Source organism: Ascaphus truei, chromosome 4 (genome assembly GCF_040206685.1).
Source record: "Ascaphus truei isolate aAscTru1 chromosome 4, aAscTru1.hap1, whole genome shotgun sequence".
NCBI lineage: Eukaryota > Metazoa > Chordata > Amphibia > Anura > Ascaphidae > Ascaphus > Ascaphus truei.
In genome coordinates, this window is record NC_134486.1 from 54,227,568 (window position 1) to 54,250,979 (window position 23,412).

At 39.2% G+C, this 23,412-nt stretch overlaps 1 protein-coding gene across 1 annotated transcript in view; it reads right to left on the minus strand.

Annotated features, from left to right (window-relative positions):
- The window catches only part of LOC142492253 (uncharacterized), a 37,997-nt gene that overhangs the window by 10,541 nt on the left and 4,044 nt on the right, over positions 1-23,412 (minus strand). Inside the window, exons 3-6 of the mRNA XM_075594924.1 lie at positions 21,421-21,729; positions 4,608-4,795; positions 3,132-3,209; positions 2,070-2,766 (exon numbers count right to left, since the gene is read on the minus strand). Of these exons, the coding sequence (XP_075451039.1) occupies positions 2,070-2,766; positions 3,132-3,209; positions 4,608-4,795; positions 21,421-21,729 (1,272 nt within the window). The remainder of the gene's footprint in view (positions 1-2,069; positions 2,767-3,131; positions 3,210-4,607; positions 4,796-21,420; positions 21,730-23,412) is intronic.

Genomic DNA, 23,412 nt, shown 5'->3' on the forward strand with positions numbered 1-23,412 from the left:
CCTCTTTCAGGGTAAAATGCTTTTCCTTTGCAATCTTCCAGAAACCATAGGTGTGTTCTAGCTTATCCTGCACACGTTCAAGAAAGTCATTAGTTGATAAAGTGAATCTTATTGAGGAATTAAAATTCCGCGCATGCCTACGGTCTTGGTAATAAGGATATTTAGCTCGAATCAAATCATAGATTTGGCGTGTGCTTGCTTTGTGTCCGCGACTGTTTAAAATTGCTTCTGAAACCATGTACTTATACCCTAAAAGGGGATTCATATTGTTAACGAATTCATCAGCCATGTCAGAGTAGCACAAAAGATGTGTGCAGTTCTGTCTTCTTTGCTCATCAAAATGATTCTGCTCAATGGCTAACAAATTCCTGTGTTTCGTTTTCAAGGTCAACAAAAGTAACTACTTTTACTCCTTATTTCAAACGCCAATTGGATGTGTCCTTTTAATTGGGTTAAGTTTTGTGGTTAGTGCTAGGCGAATGTGGGGAAAACATGTATCATTTTTTTATCTCGTTTGTGAAAACATTCCTACACTTATTTCAGTAACATTGAGTTTTCTAGAAAAATAACAAAGAGCACTGTGTGAAAATAGTGCTTAGACAGCCATATCAGTAAATACACACACCTGCAAAATGAAATGTTTTTTTCCCACATACATTTCTGTGTGTATTTGAAAGTCTGGTTAACTACCTGTCTGCATGAGTTTAAATACGTGTGTATCTATATATATATAAATATATCTCTCTCATAAAAATATATATATATATATAGTGTATATTGTACTATATGTATAGTGTGTGTGTGTGTGTGTGTGTGTATATATGTATATGTATATGTATATGTGTATATATATATATATATATATATATATATATATATATATATATATATATATATATATATATATATAATGTATCTTTTTTTTTTTTTATATTGCAGGAGTACACACAACATATTGATGGCAGTAAGTAGGCCTTGTATGAAACCTATTTAAATGGTGATAAACATGAGTGAATTAAGTAATAAACATTTGTTTGCACCCAATAATGTTAGAGGCTCACACTTAGTATAGTTGTCAAACATTAGGCCTGTATTATTAAAATAGTGTGTTTTCACAAGGAAGCATGAAGTGTATGTTTTTTGTAAATACATCTATACCAGTTTAGATAGTACTATATATATACACACACACACACACACACAGTGTGTGTCTGTGTGTGTGTGTGCATATATCAATACATACTACATATATTTTAGTATAAATTCAGAGATGTTCTTGAAACAAGAACACATAAATGATTAAAGGACAACATTACAATGGCCACCAAAGGTAAGTAATATTTAACACAAAATCCTGCTGTACACGTACAAGAAAGATGTTTGCAGTTAAATAGGTGCTTTTATAATTGCATGAAAATAATATGCACATGCAATGATTACATCAATTAACACACCCAAATGCAATGTTTTGCTGCAAAGTCAATGGCAGCTTCTCTAAACTTAGCAACTGGCTCCTGGTGGAGCATTACTGAACAGACGATTAATACATCAATATTTATAACACTATTCATTAATTAGGAGTGTTAACATTTCCAAAAATTCACGTGTACAAGAACATACTTGAAAGTTTGGAAACAACACAGTCTTCAGCATACATACAATAGTAATTAGATAATCTGAAGTCAACAAAACAAGGCCAAAGACATATTTTGTGAATTTTAAAATTTATTTTTTTTGTTCTTTTTGCGAGCGAGTAACAGGCCTGCTTGTTGTCTCTTGAATTTTCCTTTTTCTTTTGCCACCAACTTTAGGTACAACAGAGCCACTTTGACTGGCCTCTGGCACTTCACGGGCAGGGCTTGTGGCCAGTGACTCACCTACAGGGCTTTTGGGCAGTGACTCACCTACAGGGCTTTTGGGTAGTGACTGTTCACCTACAGGGCTTGTGGCCAGTGACTCACCTACAGGGCTTGTGGCCAGTGACTCACCTACAGGGCTTTTGGGCAGCGATTCACCTACAGGGCTTTTGGGCAGCGATTCACCTACAGGGCTTTTGGGCAGTGACTCACCTACAGGGCTTTTTTGGTAGTGACTGTTCACGGACAGGGCTTGTGCCCACTGACACATGTGAGCAAGTTGGTAGACACTGCACAAGTGATGGTTGGTCTGTTTCATGTGTGTCTTGTTTCGTTTTTGTCGCCTCCTTTGTAGGTGTCTGCTGCTGAATTTGTACAGATGGCAGCGGTAGGATGTCATCAGGAACCTGCACAGCAATGTCTGCTACTTGACCGGTAACATTTGGGCCTGGTGAATGAATATCAGATGAATGTGGTGAAAACTGACCTGCATGAACAGATCCTGGCTGGGAGGTGTTGAATTGTGGTACATTAGTCATTCTCCAGTAATTAGCTTGTGTTTGCTGAACAACTAATGCTTCGAATGAGGTGTTGATTTTTTGCAACTGTTTAGGCACTTCAATGAAGACTCTGTGGAGATGTGCCAATTGTGAAACTGTTTCTTCCTGCAGTGCAATCATCCTTTCCAGCACTGTCATCAGGTCAGAATGGCGACGATTTTCTGCTTCCACAATTTTTCCCTCAGAAGCTACAATTGCATCATATGTGGTTTTTGCTGGACGATTTGGCGGTAAAACAGTTTCAATTGGAACCTCTTCATGGTCACTTGCTTGTATTTGTGTGTCTATGGCGGCGGCGGCGGCATCATCATCATCATCATCATCATCATCAAAATCCTCTTCATCATGTTCTACAAATAAATGTACACATTATTAAATGGCATGTTAATCTCTGCTGTGTTACTATGTAATTGTACTGTGTCATAAGTAACAACTAACATGTTTCCATACGTTTTATAACCTCACATTAAAAACTACCTTGACTTAAGAATAATGTTTGGACTCAGTATGAAATATGAGTGACTGAAAACTTGCTGTAAACTCACAACTCCTACATGATAGTTAACATCACTAACACAATACAAGTTGCCTTACACTTCATTTTCACTGACACTAAGTAATCCTATTTAAAGAAGATGTGCAAAACAAATAATGAACATGACAACATAACATATAGAAGAGCACATATTATATGGCCACCAACTGATACACTCACCTTCTAGGTGTGTTGAGCTGGCTGACCCAGGTGAAGACACTTGTTCAGTCTCAGGTGACACATGTCCTTCAGGGGCAACTATATATAACAATAACATAAGTTTTACATTTACATGTGTAAATATTGAACAAACAGTTATTGTATGTTCTGTATTTATGAGTACCTAACAGCATCATTTCCTTAACCCAAAATGTGTGTGTGAAAGTGAACATAAATAGTTGTAATAACAATGTACATGCCTGTGTACTTAGAACTTTTGAGTTCCCTAACATAAAACATACTATGTTCCTGCAGTAATGCGTGAGGATAAATAGATAAAATTTGTACATAAAAATCATATGTTGTGTAGTGATATCAGTATCATAATGTACATAACTATCATGAGATGACCATTCACAATGGTTATCATGAAGGTGGTCATATTGCAAAAAGTGTTGTTTTTGGTAGAGGATATGTGTGGTACATTAATATAAGATGTGGCACACATGAATGTGGCTGTGACTAAACAAGACAACACATGCAGTGTGTGATAATGTGTCGTTGATAGTAGTAGTTCAACTATAGATATGAGTGAACTAATGTGTGACGTACGCTTTGATAAGTAATGAGTTGTTGGGGCATTTAGTAGCTAAAGTGAAGCTTTCAAATGAGTGTGATTAACTTCAGTTGTGCTAGTCAGGTTGTAAGAACGGTATTCCCTTCCCCAAAAAGCCTAATCAGCCACACCTTTCAATTACTTGAAACAGGTGAAAATGGTGTGAACTAAGTTGACCCTAAAATGAGGCTGCAATTAGTGTGTGTGCTGAACCCCACCCCCTCTGTTGAAGTGTATGCTGTGATGAGATATTAATTGCAGCTGCTTTAACACAATGGTAGATGAGCTAAATAGTCGTGTGCAGTTTTTAAGTTATGAAAACAATGACATAAAATATGATACGTGTGCCTCATTATGCTGTCTGTATATGAGTTAAAGCAAAAATGGACCTTTTCATAAACAACTATAGATGTGTTAGTGCAAGTGATGTTTGTAGGCCGTTGCATGCAATATATTTGATGCATGCTTAAAATAGGCAGTAATGTCATGTTTGTCGGAGTAAAATAAATAAAATACACAATAATATTCTACATATTTCTGTTCTGTACCTGTAGCTAGTAATAATTTCTGATTAACATGTGTTACACATGTGTACTACCCTGTTGTTCCCCATCTTCGCCCACCATCAATTGCTTCCACTGCAGCAATGCATTTTGGGAATTCACATGTAAATGAGCACGCAATGGCACGTGCTATATTAGTTACTGCTTTTAGTAGGACTACAACATATATGTCTATTTTGAGATATATATATATACAGAATCAGACATATACATATATAGATACAGGTATGCTTATATTGTGAAGACAGTATAAAAAGCAGTGTAACTATGCAAAATAACTGTAAGCAACGACACGCCTAGTACAGTAATATTTCTCACCTGGTGGAAATTGTGAGGGGTAAATTCCTATATCACGGTCACCAGGTAAGCCTTCCACGACGACGGGAAGTAATTTTGCCCGAAGCAGCTCCTCCAATGGACTTAATATGAGACGTTGTGGTGTGGGCCCACCTCCAGTGCCAGTAGCATGCACGCATTGGTGTTGTATTTTCTTTTTCAATTTGGACCTAATATCATCAAATCTCTTGTGACAATTCCGCTTGTCCCTCACATGATTTCCACACGCATTGACACCAATGACTATTGTGTCCCACATTTCTTTTCTGCTTGCTGAACTTGTCCGCCCTTGAAAAACATATAAAATATATGAGGTAAATGATTAATAATAGAAGCACCAGTTTCCTACACTGCTAGCTGTTCCAAGAGATAGCAAACATGCTGTTTTATGTGTAATATGTGAAGCACATGAGCATTCACTACTAAACCTATACATGTAAGCAAGGTTGCATTCATATTGTATGCAGTTATGGCAAATTGACCGCCTGTGTTTAGTTGTCCTTGTAAGGCATGATAAAAAGCTGTGTTTCCAGACTAATTAACATAGAAAGATATTGTGAACCCATATTTGCATATGAACAAAACTCAGATGACCTAGGATCACATGTATTTGAATAATAAATGTAAAGGTACACTTACCTAGTAAATGTCCATATATACTGTTATAGTGCTCCAGAATGCCAGTGACAAGAGCTGTATTTTCCTGGTCATTGAAGCGAGGATTACGTGGCTTCTCCACACGTTTCTTCCGAGCAGGTTTAGGGTCAGAGCTTGGCTGGTGCTGACTGGACTCTCCTTCTTCCAATGGAAGAGCCTCCAAAAGCTGCCCACCAGCAAGCACGCCACCACCAGACACCCCATCAGCAACTGCGCCACCAGCAGCACTCACAGCACCAGCACTCCCACTCCTAGCACCAGCACTCCCACTCCTAGCACCAGCACTCCCACTCCTAGCACCAGCACTCCCACTCCCAGCAACAGCACTCCCACTCCCAGCAACAACACTCCCACTCCCAGCAACAGCACTCCCACTCACAGCAACAGCACGCCCACTCCCAGCAACAGCACTCCCACTCCCAGCACCAGCACTCCCACTCCCAGCAACACCACTCGGTGCACCAGCAACATCACTCCCCTGAACAGTACGTTCACTCCGACGCGTACTCGCACGAGTAGCACTCCCACTCCCACCAGCATCACTCTTCCCACGCTTTGCGGGCATACTTCCAGCACTCACAAAAAACAGACAACTAATGTACAGCCAATCACACGAAACACTTCCACATATAAAACAAGACAAAGATGTAAACAAAACAACAATGGACAAAGCTCACCCAATACACAACAAGTCTCTCCGTCAATATGCAAATGTTCAATCAGCCAGCTCTGTGCGTCTCTCTCTCTCTCACTCCCAACAACACAGAGAATGATTAGCAGTACACGTTGCCTTTAAATATGGCGCGCAATCCAAAACATGCTTGTTTCGCCTGATTCAGCAAGATTTGTGATTGGGCAACCTATCAGCACCCCGCCACGCACGCCGATACACCTGTGTGTGATCGGATAATCATCGTGAGAGTGGGCGGATTTGTTTTCGGGTTGATTTTGAATGTATTCGGCACTTACTGCATACGGAGAGGAAAAATCGCCATTAACATGACTAATCGGTAAGCTTGCCGATTTCACTTAATCGACGCTTACTGCATGAGGCCCTATGTCTGTTATTTTAAACAGTTCCTAGGATTCTTGTCTGTGTTTTATATTTTCTGATATATGTCTCTCTTTCTAGCTCTGATATATATTTTTCTTAGTTCTTTATCTTCCTGAGAAATTAGTGTGTTTTAACTTTGTGAGAAACAAGTATGTAATTTAGTCTAGTTACTGTAGCTAAGATAAATGATTTATAGCTCTTTGCCCTGAGCGTATAAGAAGGGAACAATGTTAAGCATACGTTACTACCTTCTTAGATATTGAAGACTCTGGAGGAAATCTCATATTGAAGACTCTGGAGGAAATCTCATACGCTCGCAGACTTCATTCACTACAAATTTATGCTATCCTGTTTCAACTCTGCCCTCTTTCAGGCTAAACAAACCTACTTTTCATCACTAATCAACACACACAAGTCTAACCCACGCCGTCTCTTTTCTGTCTTTGACTCTCTACTCAGACCACCCTCAGCTGCCTCCTCTTCTTCATCCATCTCACCTCAGGACTTTGCTGACTTTTTTAAGAAAAAGGTGGAGTCCATACGGCAGAACATCCCATCTGTTGCCTCCTCCCATCCCACAATGCTTCCCAACTCTCCTCCTGTCTTTCTTGACTCTTTTTCTGCTATCTCGGAGGAGGATGTATCACTGCTGATCTCCTCTTCGCCCTCTACCACTTGCCCACTTGACCCCATTCCCTCCCATCTCCTAAAACCTCTTGCTCCTTCTATAATCCCTATGCTCACACAGATCTTTAACTCTTCCCTCTACTCTGGTACCTTTCCTTCATCCTTCAAGCATGCAACCGTTATACCATTACTCAAAAACAGCAAGCTTGACCCTACCTGTCCTTCTAACTATCGACCTGTCTCCCTCCTGCCTTTTGCCTCCAAACTCCTTGAACGTCTTGTATTCTCTCGATTGCTACACTTTCTCAACACCTATTCTGTACTAGACCCTCTACAATCTGGCTTCCGCACTGCTCACTCTACTGAAACAGCCCTCACTAAAATAACTGACGACCTCCACGCTGCCAAAGACAGAGGTCATTACACTCTGCTCATATTACTCGACCTCTCTGCAGCATTCGACACCGTGGACCACCCTCTTCTCCTTCACATTCTCCATACTCTTGGTATTCGGAACAAAGCTTTATCCTGGATCTCCTCTTACCTCTCCCATCGTACCTTCAGTGTCTCTTTTGCTAACACCTCCTCCTCCTCTATTGATCTCTCTGTGGGGGTACCCCAGGGCTCTGTCCTGGGACCCCTTCTCTTTTCTCTCTACACACTCTCTCTAGGTGACCTAATCACATCTTTTGGGTTTAAATATCACCTCTATGCTGACGACACACAAATTTACCTTTCAACCCCTGACCTTACACCTGCTATACAGACCAAAGTTTCTGAATGCCTCTCTGGAATATCATCCTGGATGGCCATCCGCCGACTGAAACTTAACATGGCAAAAACAGAGCTCCTTATACTACCTCCCAAACCTGGCCCTACTACATCCTTCCACATTGCTATTGGAAATACGATCATTCACCCAGTAGCCCAAGCACGCTGCCTAGGGGTCACACTTGATTCCTCTCTCTCATTCTCCTCTCATATTCAAAACGTTTCTAAAACTTGTCGCTTTTTCCTCCGCAATATCACAAAGATACGCCCTTTCCTCTGTTACTCAACTGCTAAAACTCTGACTCAGGCCCTCATTCTCTCACGTCTCGATTACTGCAACCTCCTGCTGTCCGGCCTTCCTACCTCTCACCTGTCTCCCCTACAATCTATCCTAAACACTGCTGCCAGAATCACTCTACTCTTTCCTAAATCTGTCTCAGCATCTCCCCTGCTGAAATCACTCTCCTGGCTTCCGATTAAATCGCGTATCTCACACTCAATTCTACTGCTCACTTTTAAAGCTTTACATTCTTCTGCCCCTCATTACATCTCAGCCCTAATTTCTCGCTATGCACCATCACGACTCTTGCGTTCTTCTCAAGGATGTATTCTTTCTACCCCCTTTGTATCTAAAGCTCTCTCTCGCCTTAAACCTTTCTCACTTTCTGCCCCACACCTCTGGAATGCTCTTCCCCTCAATACCCGACTAGCCCCCTCGCTATCCACCTTTAAGACCCACCTTAAGACACATCTGCTTAAAGAAGCATATGAGTAGCACTGGATAATCATGGACACATGACACAAAGCTTGGCCTCCTGCAGACGCACTTACTAGTATTCCCTCCTACTGTCTCTGTACGTTCTCCCTACCTACCAATTAGATTGTAAGCTCCTCGGAGCAGGGACTCCTTCCTTAATGTTACTTTTACAGTATGTCTGAAGCACTTATTCCCTTGATGTGTTATTTATATTTGCTATTTATATGACATGTATTACTACTGTGAAGCGCTATGTACATTTTATGGCGCTATACAAATAAAGACATACATACATACAAGACTAACAGAATATATCTATAATATGTATCCTTGGTACATAAAACGCTGAAAGCTGATTGAAAAATAAAGAATGTTGATTTGAACTGGAAAACTGATTCCTGATTATTATATTGAGAAGAGGCTTTTCTAACAGAGTCTTTAAGACGGGCTAGCAGGGCACATGGGGGCAGACCTGGGCGAGCTGGAGAGATCTCAGGACTGACGATGAGTGACCTGGGGCCTGTCTGCGTTCTGCTGGTGTTAGCGGACGCTGGCTGGAGAAAGAGCAGCTCATTTTGCGAGGATGCCCAGTGGATCAGCTAAGTGAGAGCAGCACGGAGGAACGCACACCGTCAGAGGGGATCCTCAATTGTGGTCATATAAAGTTGTACCTAAGCATTTGTGAAGCACAGGCCTTCTACATTAATACTTATTTAAGCGTTCCAATGGTGTTCCTGCACACATGCTTTGATATCCAGGATTGGGTGGTCTCAGCAACAAACACTGACATACACCCGTGCAGCGTTTAGTGCGGGATGTTTTAATAATAATAGTAATAATAGTAATTGTTTGTTCGTGTATAGCGCTGCTAGTTTTACGTAGCACTTTCCAGAGACATTTTGCAGACTCTAAACTTAGGTTAACGTAATGGTAAGTGGGCTAGCAGACCTTAGTAAATCTGGCTCCGAATTTCTTTGCAGCTGGCTAGTTAGGAAAGATCAGGATGCAAAAAGACTTGCTGTTAAAGTAGCAAATAAATGTTTGGCTACAGACAACTGATGTTCTTGAAAAACGAAAGTTCTCACTGAGTCTATTCATCTTTAGCGCTTAATCAACCATTTTATTGTTTTATGAACAGTAAAGTACTGGTTTCTGCCCTTTAGTCAAAACAAATGGATCACCTGAACTTATGTAAATCCTGAGAGTTCTGTAATACATGTCACTGATATTGCTTAGATAGCACTGAAGGAGTTCATGAAGAACAGCAGTTGTTTCGATGCATACTTTGACTGTTCCTTCACCTAATAATAATAAGCCTCAAAATAAAAGTTAAGCTCTGTGCTGCTGTTCATTACACACAGTACCATTGTTAATAGGGAGAGACATTTGGGGCCATTGACGGGGATTTGCTGAGTTAATCATTTCATTTTAAATTACACAGACAACATAGAATTGGTTGTAATATAACCCAATTGTAGACGGACGTTCACAGAGGTACACAATTGGAGACTTTTATAAGGTGAAATTATAATAAGGCTTTATTGTGCCTTTTCTTTTTAATCAGGAAATCCATCCAAACACAGGGGAGGGGGGGGGGACAAAGCTTCTATTCACTTGGGAGTATTTCTAGTGAAACACTATGCAATTAATTCACATCTCCCTTAGTCAAGCATTTCTCCAAGCCCCAAACACATAGCAGGAAATAAGCAGATATAAGAAGTCTCTTAAGAATGAAAGTCTTATCTGTTTCTTGGAGGGAAAATCTTCTCAGTTCCTGGTTCAGTTCCCTTCCCTCAGGGTGTGTCAGCTTCAGGTTTAGTAGTTTTCCCTGTGTCTTGAAATCAGCTCTGCTGTGTCTTCTGGCAAAGCTCAAGACATGGTCAGCTCCAGAGATCTGTGTTCTCTTGGTCAGTCTCTCCTGGGAGACTCAAGAACCCCTGCTCTGTCTCCAAAAGTCAGCTCACAAGTGAGCTAAGGAGTCACTTCCTGTCTCAACAGACAGGCTTTTGTAAGCAATCTAAATCAGGCAGGTGGTGTTTATTAATTGACTACCAGCAGTTAACCACCACACTGCTAGATTAAAGGCACATTACTTGAACAGGGATTGTTACACCAATCAATACTCAATATTCCCTTCATAATTTGAAGTATTCTCAAAAGGGAATATTTGCGATGACATCAACCTGTAAAGACAGAGCAATGCACAGGTGAGGTAGAATGATTCAGAGAAAATAGAGACATCATTGGAAAGAAGTGGGATGAGTATGTTAGTTTGCAAGGAACCGCTTTTGATTGACACAGTGAGAGTAATAGAAATGTTTGTGCAGTCGTGCTTTTGTGATTTGAGTGATTTATCTGTCATCTTTCAAAATTCAAACCAAATAAAAGCTTATTTCTGAATATGTCCACAGTTTGCACTTCATTTATACGTCTGCAGGCCGGAGTCAGTAACACGGGTTTGCATACTTCTAGGTTAGTGCATAGAAAGCGACAAATAAAACAGGTCAGGTGAGTTTCAAAGGATGTTAACAATTTGCAATGCAGATTGGGGGAAAAGATAAAAAAGGATCTTCGTAAAACTACTAATAACTGTGAAGTCCACAGTGTCATGTGAAAATAATAAAATAATAATAGCTTGTTCCTGTATAGCGCTGCTAGTGTTTACGTAGCGCTTTACAGGGACATTTCGCAGACACAGTCCCTGCCCCGTAGAGCTTACAATCTGTATTTTCGGTGCCTGAGGCACAGGGAGATAAAGTGACTGGCTGACACCGGGAATTGAACTAGATTCAAAAATACCAAAATACCAACCTCTTTGTTTACTTGCACTCACAGGAGATTTCATATATACATATATATATATATATATATATATATATATATATATATATATATATATATATATATATATATATATATATATCACACTTATTAAGGTTATGGTGGGTAAAAAAGTGACTAAAACCCTCCCCAGTAAAGCATAAAGCAACTGTAAATATTCCTGTATATTCATTTGCATGTCTTAGACAGGTATGCAACCCTGTCTTTAACCATTATCACCCAGCACACAGCACTTCCACTGCAGCAAGGGATTCTGGGAAATGACATGCAAATGAGCACACAGTGCCACCTTTTATCTCATGCTCATATTACATGAGCAACCCTTAGCCAATGCATGCTGCCTTAGACACAGCTTTTAAGCAAGGGCTTGGGAGATTCAAAGTCAGTAAACCCATTCACAGACATGTTTCAACCTTGATGGGTATCATCAGTGTGAGGTTGGTTGCTGACATTTGCTCAAATGAGATAAGAGTCGGTAATCACCACACTTATTAAGGTTATGGTGGGTAAAAAAAGTGACTAAAACCCTCCACAGTAAAGCATAAAGCAACTGTAAATATTCCTGTATATTCATTTGCATGTCTTAGACAGGTCTGTAGCCCTGTTTTTCACCATTATCACCCAGCACACCGCTCTTCCACTGCAGCAAGGGATTCTGGGAAATATATATATATATATATATATATATATATATATATATATATATATATATGTCGTTCACGCTAGTTTCAGTCCGCCTTGCTCGCATAAGTGAGGTTTGTTCTTCTACTAATCAACATGCCTACATGGGATGCTTAATAGGGCCTACAAACCTTTTGGGGTCTACAATATTTCACTTGAAAAAATACCTAAACAAAAAAAATCGCAAAATAAGAGAAAACAGACAATTTTAATTTAAAATGCCTTCGAAGTATCGATACCTTTAAATATCGAAACGAAAGTATCGATGCCAAATATCGCTAGTATCGAGAGAAACAAGCAAACGATGAAATTAGCATAAAAATGAGTAAAAATATCGGACACACAGGCCTCTAGAAATAAAAGTGTCTAGGGCCTACGAAGGTCTTAAAGCGGCCCTGCTCACAGCCCGTGTACTGCAATGTCTGCGGATCTGACTCTGATCACAAACTGGCTGAGCGTGCTGCGCATGTGCGATTGGGTTACTATGGTGATCAAGGATGCTTTACTATGTGGAGCCCATGTACTGCAAGTCTGCGGATCTGACTCTGATCATGAACAGGCTGCTCTTGCTGCGCATGTGCTATTGGGTTGATATGGTGATCATGGACGCTTGTTTATGTGGAGGTGAATCACGTGATCAGATCGTGCGGTGCAGCAGGACCTTTACACAGCTGCTGTGATTTTGGACTTATTAAGTTACTCACCTGCATTTTCGTGCGTTTGATTGGTTAATTGTTGGGTGTGTCTAGGTGCATTTGGATTAGGGTATTTTAGTCACTCACTGTCTGTTGTCCACTGCACACCTCCCCTTAGGAAGATACCCCTGTGTGGATCTAAACGTTGGTTCTGTGTACTATACCTCTTTGGTTACTTTACTGAGTGTACGCGCCTCTTTGCCATCTTCACTGCTGGTAATGTATGCTTTATTTGTTTTATGGCATTAGCACCAGATTACTGCAATTATGGAGTGCCGGTTATTATCTTTATTTTTATATATATATATACACAAAGGGCAGGCCAGCCCGAAACACATCAGAGGTTCCTCTCACAAGGCTTTGTGAGTGTTTTTGGTGATGTGACCCAATAAAAATAAATATTTTTACGACAATTTTTTGATCCAGCCACCGTCGTTTTTATTGTTTGTCTCAAAAAGCTGTGCACTGTTTGCACTTCCCCCACACAGGATACCTGCTCTTCCTGCCATTAAAAGAGTTAAACACAAGACCGATTTAACTTATTTTTTATCCAAAGATAATATCTTATAATATATCACACCATTTGTCACGTACCACACACCTGTGAGCATGTGACCTGTATACGGACAAGGGTTAATACACAGCTCTCTAACTGGCCCATTTTTCACCTTCACATGAAAAATATCTCCCCTCAATCCGTCCCAATATACCATCTGTCACGAACAGTACACTGGTGAGCACGTGACATACATGTAACCAGGGTTAATACACACGGGTACTCTAGCCAACTCACCTTTCTCCTTCGCAAGGTACTTTCAATTAGTTAATATTTACCCCTTACTCGATTGCAATCACATCTATCCACTTCCACCACCCAAGAAATATGCAAAATTATATAATTATATATCTGTCAGGGTCAGGTCTCTTTTTATTAGAGAAAAAATATGTACTTAACACACAACCATCTGATGTAGCAAAATGTGTCTGAAATGTAAATACTCTACAATGCATGCAACAGTTCATTCAGAGCCCCAAAGCCTTACTTATTAAAGATTGTTTTAATATATATAAAATACAGTGCTTTAGATTACAGAAAAAGATTACAAGAACATACAATTATAATAAATGCAGTTTCTTAAAATAAAAATATAAAACAAAAATAAATCCCTATAGAGTACGTTACTATATGTCATAGATTTTTCCCCAGAGTGGTGACTAGAAAAGAAGAGGAACATTCACGTGTCTGATATCTTTACGATAGATCACATCTATTGTTAGTCAAAATAAAAAAGGTATCGCCTAATAATGAAGTACTAATCTACTCTACACTAACGTAACTGGACTAACACGGCTATTTCTACTTTATCCAAAGATAGGAATTCCGTGCAGGGAAACACAATCTTCTCAAACAGGGGTTAAAAACAAATCTTTACACCCCGCATATTGAAAATGTGTTATATTTATATATTAAGTATTTGTATTTATTTTCAAGCAGAAATTGATGTTTCTTCAAAATAAAAACTTGGTGTTAACAATTTGCATTAGTGAGAGTCACGTACACTACTGCCACTTTGTCAAATGTAAACGCAGAACTGAGACCCTCGTTATTAAAGATATCTGCACTGTGGTGCGCACCAAAAGGATTTTACAATGAATGAAAATGTTTTGTACTTGAGATAAAATACCACATTTTTATCTAAGCAAATGTATCCTATAATAATAAAAAGCATGAATTCCTCATATTTTATACCAGGGGTAGCAAACTCCAGCCTTCAAGGACTACCAACAGATCAGGATTTCAGGATATCACTGCTTCAGCACAGGTGGCTCAATCAGTGGCTCAGTCTTCAACTGAGCCACTAATTGAGCCACCTGTGGTGAAGGAGGGATATTCTAAAAACCTGAAAAGTTGATAGTCCTTGAGGGCTAGAGTTGGCTACCCCTGGTTTACACTATATTGCATCATGTCACTATCTAAAATAAAAGAATTATATATACATACATTAATCCATGTTATTTAATCACTGAGAATTTATACATGCCTCATTTCTACTTCATTTAAAAAAAAAAACTTTACATACTGTATATTTATTTATATTTGCAATAGCTATTACAAATATTTGAAGTTTTTACACAACTGTTAAAAATTGCAAAGATGTTATGTATGTTCACTTGAATGCAACTTAATGTTGCTTATTATGACTGTGGCTCAAAGTATCCAAATATATTACATAGTTACATAGTCACATAGTAGATGAGGTTACAGAAAGACATCCATCATCAAGTTCAACCTATGCTAAATTTAGATGAGAGATACTTATCCTATATTTGTATTTACAGTATATTGATCCAGAGGAAGGCAAACATAACACCCCAGTGAAACATCATCAAATGATATTTCATAAGGGGAAAAATAAACTCCCTCCTGGCTCCAAATATGGGCTATTTTTCTCCCTTGATCAACATCTTTCCCATGTTTACTTATTTGGTATATCCCTGTATACCCTTCATTTCTAAAAAGATGTCTGTAATAGGGACTTATCCCTGTTTAAGAAAAACTGCCTCTAAATCCAGCAGTGAGCAGGTTAATTGCAGCCAGGCAATTAACCAGACTCCAGCTGGCTAATTAGAACTTTGAGAAAAAGCCTCATGTGAGAAACAGAGAGGAGATTTTTCTTAGCACACCACGGTGCTGACATGAGGAGAGTCTTGAAGCACACAGGAGAACTGTGTGCTGACAGCAAGACATGAGGGGACTAGAGCTCTATGCCTGGACATAGAGATTTCCTTAGCACACACGAGTGCTGACAGAGGAGAAAGAGAACTGAGCAGAGAGGTACTCCATAGCACACAAGGGTGCTGGCCCAGGAGAGCAGAGAGGCCTTCTCCTACAGCAAAAAAAACATATAAGAGACTTTCTTGTTGGACTGTTGTATATATGCATGTTTAGGGTGGTAACCAGCTTAGCTAACACCCAGTTAGAAAGGGCGTAAATGTTTAGTTATTCTCCAAAGTGGAGTAGGCCTTTATTTTGTTTCTTTTTGTATGTTTTGCCTTGCTAAAGGAACAGGCTCAATAAAGGCAGGATTTAATTTCTCCCTATTCGGTCTCCATTAAATGTAACTCTCTTACAATGTCCAACTTTTCTTTGAATATATCTATTGTATCTGCCATCACAGTCTCCATGGGTAATGAATTCCTCATTTTAGCTGCCCTTACTGTAAAGAACCCGTGACTTACCCATGCCTCGAGCTGGACCCTTCTCCCATTCCCAATAAAAACACCATACAACTTCTTGGGAGAAATTAACAGCTGAACAGTTTTGTGGTCTGTATCCATAGACAGATACAGTAAGATCCCTATTGTGGCGCACCGCAGACCTTTATATTATACGTGGTCAGAGTTAACAAAAGACATGTTTCTAAAATCAAATTTATTCGCATTCATATGCAGTGTTTAAAAATAGACATTTATGAGTCTATGTGTTCTACTGTAGTCACCTAGTAGATCCTGATGGTTAGATACTGACTATACCGATCATGTGGTTCTTGTTAGGTGTTGTTTATCATAGGTACACTTTGGGACTCGTTGTTCTGTTCTTATTCTATAGGGGTCAGTTCCTGATACTATGTACAGTATGCAGAGGAGGGACAAGGTAAGTGAAAATTAGTTTATGTCCCTGGTCATGCAGCAGAATCAATTGAAGAGGGATAGTATTATGCCAGTGTAGGGAATCATTCATGTACATCTATGTCAATGTGTTTATCAATTGTATAAACAAACATCACAGATATATGTAGTTATTACACTGCAATTCCCTATCTCATACTTTAATTCCTTTCGCAAGGTCTCACTGCGCATGCGTCGTTTTGTTCTGTGAGACTGCGTTCCTAATGATATACACAGTGTGTGGAGAAGGGACAAGGTAAGTGAAACCTGGTGTGAGTGTCCCTGGTCATGCAGCGGAATCAGTTGGAGAAGAGTGATATTCTAGCAGTGTAAGGTGTCGTTTATTTACTTTCATTATAACTTATGGTCCTTCTAGCCATGGTATACTTTCTGCTTCTCAGTGCGCATGCGTCACCGTCACGTTATGTGTATTTTATTTTTCGCATCAAAGCCAGTTGCCACACTGCAAAAATGGACAGGTTTTTGCTCTTGTTTCAGCGTGGTTTTATGTTTTCAGAGAGTGTCTTTAATGAAAAACATGTATGCAGTGATGCGGGTATCGCTCATGGCACATAGCTCGTAATGTCTGTGTGTTTATGAAGAATAGAAAGTCTCACTGCGCATGCGTTATTATTGGTTTGTAAAGCTGCGTTCCTGGTACTGTATGCAGTCTGTGGGAGAGGGACAAGGTAAGTGAAACCTAGTATGTATGTCCTTAGTCATGCAGCAGAATTGGTTAGAGAGGAGTACTGTTATACCAGTATGAGGGATTATTTATTAGCAGGTTTACCAGTTAAGTTTAGTATGATTTTAATTCCTTATAACCGCAGTCTACTGTCTGGTTCTCAGTGCGCATGTATCGCCATCATATATTATGTTTTTTCGTATCAAGGCGGTGTGCTACACTTAAAGAACGGGACAGGTTTTCACTTTTGTTTCAGCATAAGTCTCTATTTCATAGGGTCTCTTTGGTGAGAGACATATGTACAGTGATGCGGTTATCGCTCATAGCCCGTAAGTCATAGCGTCTGTGTACTATGGAAGGGAAACTTAAAAAGGCATACCCCTTCAGTCTATATATCTAGGGAAGATGAACTTAGCTAGTAGATTGTAGAGGTAGAGCACGAGCATAGATAGCGTTGCCCTGTGGCAATGCTTAGACACCTCTTTAAATGGGTGTATCAAAGTGGACACAAAGGAGTCAGCATATGGAGTAATAGCGTTAAGTATATGTTATAGTAAACTTATGCTAGGCTGTCGGCATGAATCGCAAACTCCGCGACCATGCTAGATGTGACTGCAGGTAGAAGCTGTCGGCAAAGGACCCGACATACAGTACGTTTCGTCGCTGTCTGCGACTTCTTCCGGGGTGGGTGTATCCGCGTCCCTGTCGGCCCTATATACGTAATTGTTGCCATAGCAACCTGAGGACGCTAGTCCACTTTTTTCTGGCAGAGACATTTGGCTTCCTTCCCTGCTAGCCTCTTACCCCTTTTCCCCCGTGGCCTTGGTTCTGAGAGCCCCCAGCACCCGCGTGCGTCCTTCCCCTGTCCCTGCCTATAGCGGTGACATCACTGACTATCGCGAGACCTCGGGTCTGCGTGACTGTCTCAGTGAGTCCCCCGGCAGCGCTGAGCTCAGGCGGCTTCCTGCTCCAGTGCTGACTCATGGTTGTGGACAAGTTGTGGCGGTTGGCGGCGTGAAGCCTCAGGAGCTGTGCTTCTTAGCGGTGCGGAGCCTCCAGACGGTTGAGCTGTGCCATCTTCCCCCCAGGCTTCGGAGTGCCAAGTGAAATTGTGCTACAGGCTTAAATTTATCAGCCTTGCTGTAAGTAGGGTTTTAATTTTAGCCCCACTGGATGCCATCACTTTATAAGTGTTTCTTGCCCTACAATCAAGTGTTTGTTGTTTTTATGTATACTTTTTAACCATTGTATTAAACTGCTGTCTTATTTTGCATACCTTACCAGTGATTTTTGTTTCTAGTTGCACTATGATCTTTTTTTCTTCTTTTTTTCTTTTATGTTGTCGTCTTATATGTTTGTTTGTCTGAGACTACATTGAAGACAATTCCATGGAACTCATCCCAGCTTTTTGACTTGGACTATATTTGGTCAGATTTTTATTTCTTTGAGGCGCCGGTTTATGTGTTTTTATTGTCTATGGATACAGACCACAAAACTGTTGAGCATATATCTCCCTGGCGGCACGCGTATCTCTATAGGAGTTAAAAGCAAGGTCCCCCTCACACATTTACTATAAATTAACAGCTTTATTTATTACAACAGAAAATATATATCATATTTATCCCCAACTAGGAACCCAGCCAGATTTCTCCTTCCACATCTACTGGAGCTCGAGTGATACCACCAGCTCGTGCTCATCTAACCATTCAGTACCTTGGTCTGATTGACACAGAACGCCCATCAGTAAGTCACTATCAAACCAAATGAGCCAAGTCTGGTATGGAATGGTCAGCGTTCCACACAGTCCATCGGGAAGGTCACCACCATTCTAGCCAACCAAACCTGGAATGGTACCGCCTTATCCAACTAATAATTAATAGATAAGAACACAGTTTAGGTAGCGCTAACTATATGGATAATCAATCCCTAAATTAGGGGGCTGCCCTTATACTAAAAACTGACCCCCTGGTCAGATAACAAGAAAGGAAAAAAAGGATTAGTAATATACAAGGCGCCAACATGAAAGGATATAATCACCACCAGGAGGAGAACGATGAGGATTCCAGGTGATAAAGATGTGCTTAAAAAAAGAGTAAAAAAACACAGAACATAGTGTAATACTGTTAAAACAAACAACATATACTATTACTAATTATATATCAGCTGAGATCAAGGGTGAATTGAAAATAACAACATTTAATAAAATAATTAAAACACTGGACATACAAAACATATACAAATGAAAATTACAATGGGTAATAATTAAGGACAATTAATATGGGACCATGTAACAGCTGCACTGGGTGGATTGCCCACTCACCGGACGAAAGATATATACAAGCAGTGGATATATCTGAGAGTATCCCCTCTCCTTTTTCCAGCTACCACTGCTATCGCATCCGCATCAGGGCCAGGGAGAAGGTTGCAGCACGCCAGACTGTGTGTGCCTCTCTGGATCCTCGTTTCCCCGCAGCTGGGCAGGTGTAGCACAGTGAATTGGTGCAGCTCTCACCGCTGCTGCGCCGAGTGTTGGGCCAAAAGGGAAAAGCTATGCACGATAGACAGCGTGGGACTCCCTCCGCACTGGCGTTCTCTCCTCGCGGTAGTTGGAACTTTGCAACAGCAGATTCGAGCGGATTTTGTGATAGTCAACAGCAGATTCGTCACGGAGCTTGCAGGCAATTGCAATGCACTGGTTCAGGTCCCCACGGATTAACCCTACGCGTTTCGAGAGCGAGCTGCTCTCTTCCTCAGGGGTTCTAACAATGTGTCCCACAGTGTCCTCTTATATAGGTGTCCAAATAGGTCCAATTAGCACCCTAATTTAATTGTTGCACATGCGCAATCAACAGTGTGTGGAAATCAATGTCCTTTTACTCACACATGCGCAGTGGTTCTCAATGGTGGAAAAACAAATATAAACATGTTAAAAATAACGATCTCAGCTGTATATATATATATATAAACATATTAACATATTATAATATGTATATGATGAATTATAGCACTAAATTGGTGATATTAAAAATAAAAATAAAAATATAAACCAAACGGTGAAAAGTGTATTTGTGCAATGTGTTATAGTGAGTATTAAATAATAGCACTGAAAACAGTTGCTGTGAGGAATATTTAAATTGAGTTTTAGAATAATGTATATAGAACATATAAAGTGTACTATGTGATTTTAAATAATAATCTCCTATGCAATTTGTGATTAGATAATGTGTATTAATAAACAATGAATTATTTGTCATATAATATTTGTGTAAAAATATATATGTGTGGTGATTCACAAATTTATAACAGGTGAATGGGTGTATATATATAATGTAAATAAACTCCAAGTTAAAAAAAAAAAAAAAAAAAAAAAAAAAAAAAATTTTTTTGGTAAATATATGTGCTTATAAAGTGACAATGTTTATCCATTTAATATGAAAACATGATATTTCTACCAATATTTTACATAATTTGAAGTTACACCAATTAATAAAAATTACACCAATGAATAAAAAATGTATACAATACAATATTTATACAATAATATTTATCATCTTTATGCTAATTGTATGCAATACAATACTTGTACATTAATATCATATTTATTACACCCTTTAAAGCAAGAATCAAGAATACAAACAGAATGGACAATCTATTATTTGAATTACATAGCCAAAAAAGGTTTCAAATCGAAGTCAACGTTGAGGCCAAGTGGGGATAGGGTCTTTAGCTCGTAAATCCAATAAGACTCCCGTCTCCCCAATTGGCCTACAGCGTTTCCTCCTCTCCAGTTTGGGGTGATGGTCTCAATTGCCGTACATTTCAAACCAGTGGGATCTTGGTTGTGCACTTGTTGAAAATGATGGGATACGTTGTGCGTTGTTAACCCTCTTCTGATGTTATATATATGTTCATATATACGTCTTTGGACGGGTCTGGTAGTCATACCCACATATTGCAGACCACATGGACACTCCAAGAGATATATTACAAATGAACTTTTACAAGTGATGTGTTGTTGGATAATATAATTTTTGGATGTCTTATTAGATGTGTATTGAGATGTTTTAGTACTATATTTGCACGCAGTACACCTATTACATGGGAAGTAGCCTTTGTTTGTGACATTATTACGTACCTTTGGTTCTAAAGATGGGCAGCTAGGGGCTAATTTGCGTCCGATGTTTGGAGCTCTAGTAAATACTATCTGAGGATGTTCTGGCAATATCCCTTCAAGTTCTTTATCTTTTTTGAGGATGGGCCAATATTTTTTAAATATTTTCCTTATATTTGGTGCCATCTGATTGTATTGTGTTATAAAACTAATATTAGCATTTTTGTTTTTATCTTTATTCTTGTACTGTAAAAGATTAGATCTTTCCATCGCTGCCACTTCTGTTATCGTATTGTCAAGATCTTTTGAAGAATACTCTCTATCCAGAAATTTTTGCTTAAGATCTTTAGCTTGACTTTGAAATGTTTTGGCACATGAACTATTCCTTTTGAGTCTGATAAATTGTCCCTTGGGTATATTTTTAACCCAAGAGGGATTGTGGTGACTGCGTGCATGGAGATAATTGTTTGCCTGTACGGGCTTAAAATAAGTGCAAGTTGCTATTTGATCATGATCGGCCGAAATGAGTAAATCTAAATATTCTATAGATGTTGAACTAGAATTAAAAGTGAATGTTAAATTATATGTGTTTTGATTCATATAATTTTTGAATTCTTCTAAGTGCTCTAAAGTGCCGGACCATATAAAAATAATGTCATCTATGTAGCGCCGCCACAGGACCAAATCCGCTCCGAATGGGCAACTGGACCATATATGATGTTCTTCCCAGCTACCCATAAATAAATTCGCTCCCAGCTATGCGAATTTATTTATGGGTAGCTGGGAAGAACATCATATATGGTCCAGTTGCCCATTCGGAGCGGATTTGGTCCTGTGGCGGCGCTACATAGATGACATTATTTTTATATGGTCCGGCACTTTAGAGCACTTAGAAGAATTCAAAAATTATATGAATCAAAACACATATAATTTAACATTCACTTTTAATTCTAGTTCAACATCTATAGAATATTTAGATTTACTCATTTCGGCCGATCATGATCAAATAGCAACTTGCACTTATTTTAAGCCCGTACAGGCAAACAATTATCTCCATGCACGCAGTCACCACAATCCCTCTTGGGTTAAAAATATACCCAAGGGACAATTTATCAGACTCAAAAGGAATAGTTCATGTGCCAAAACATTTCAAAGTCAAGCTAAAGATCTTAAGCAAAAATTTCTGGATAGAGAGTATTCTTCAAAAGATCTTGACAATACGATAACAGAAGTGGCAGCGATGGAAAGATCTAATCTTTTACAGTACAAGAATAAAGATAAAAACAAAAATGCTAATATTAGTTTTATAACACAATACAATCAGATGGCACCAAATATAAGGAAAATATTTAAAAAATATTGGCCCATCCTCAAAAAAGATAAAGAACTTGAAGGGATATTGCCAGAACATCCTCAGATAGTATTTACTAGAGCTCCAAACATCGGACGCAAATTAGCCCCTAGCTGCCCATCTTTAGAACCAAAGGTACATAATAATGTCACAAACAAAGGCTACTTCCCATGTAATAGGTGTACTGCGTGCAAATATAGTACTAAAACATCTCAATACACATCTAATAAGACATCCAAAAATTATATTATCCAACAACACATCACTTGTAAAAGTTCATTTGTAATATATCTCTTGGAGTGTCCATGTGGTCTGCAATATGTGGGTATGACTACCAGACCCGTCCAAAGACGTATATATGAACATATATATAACATCAGAAGAGGGTTAACAACGCACAACGTATCCCATCATTTTCAACAAGTGCACAACCAAGATCCCACTGGTTTGAAATGTACGGCAATTGAGACCATCACCCCAAACTGGAGAGGAGGAAACGCTGTAGGCCAATTGGGGAGACGGGAGTCTTATTGGATTTACGAGCTAAAGACCCTATCCCCACTTGGCCTCAACGTTGACTTCGATTTGAAACCTTTTTTGGCTATGTAATTCAAATAATAGATTGTCCATTCTGTTTGTATTCTTGATTCTTGCTTTAAAGGGTGTAATAAATATGATATTAATGTACAAGTATTGTATTGCATACAATTAGCATAAAGATGATAAATATTATTGTATAAATATTGTATTGTATACATTTTTTATTCATTGGTGTAATTTTTATTAATTGGTGTAACTTCAAATTATGTAAAATATTGGTAGAAATATCATGTTTTCATATTAAATGGATAAACATTGTCACTTTATAAGCACATATATTTACCAAAA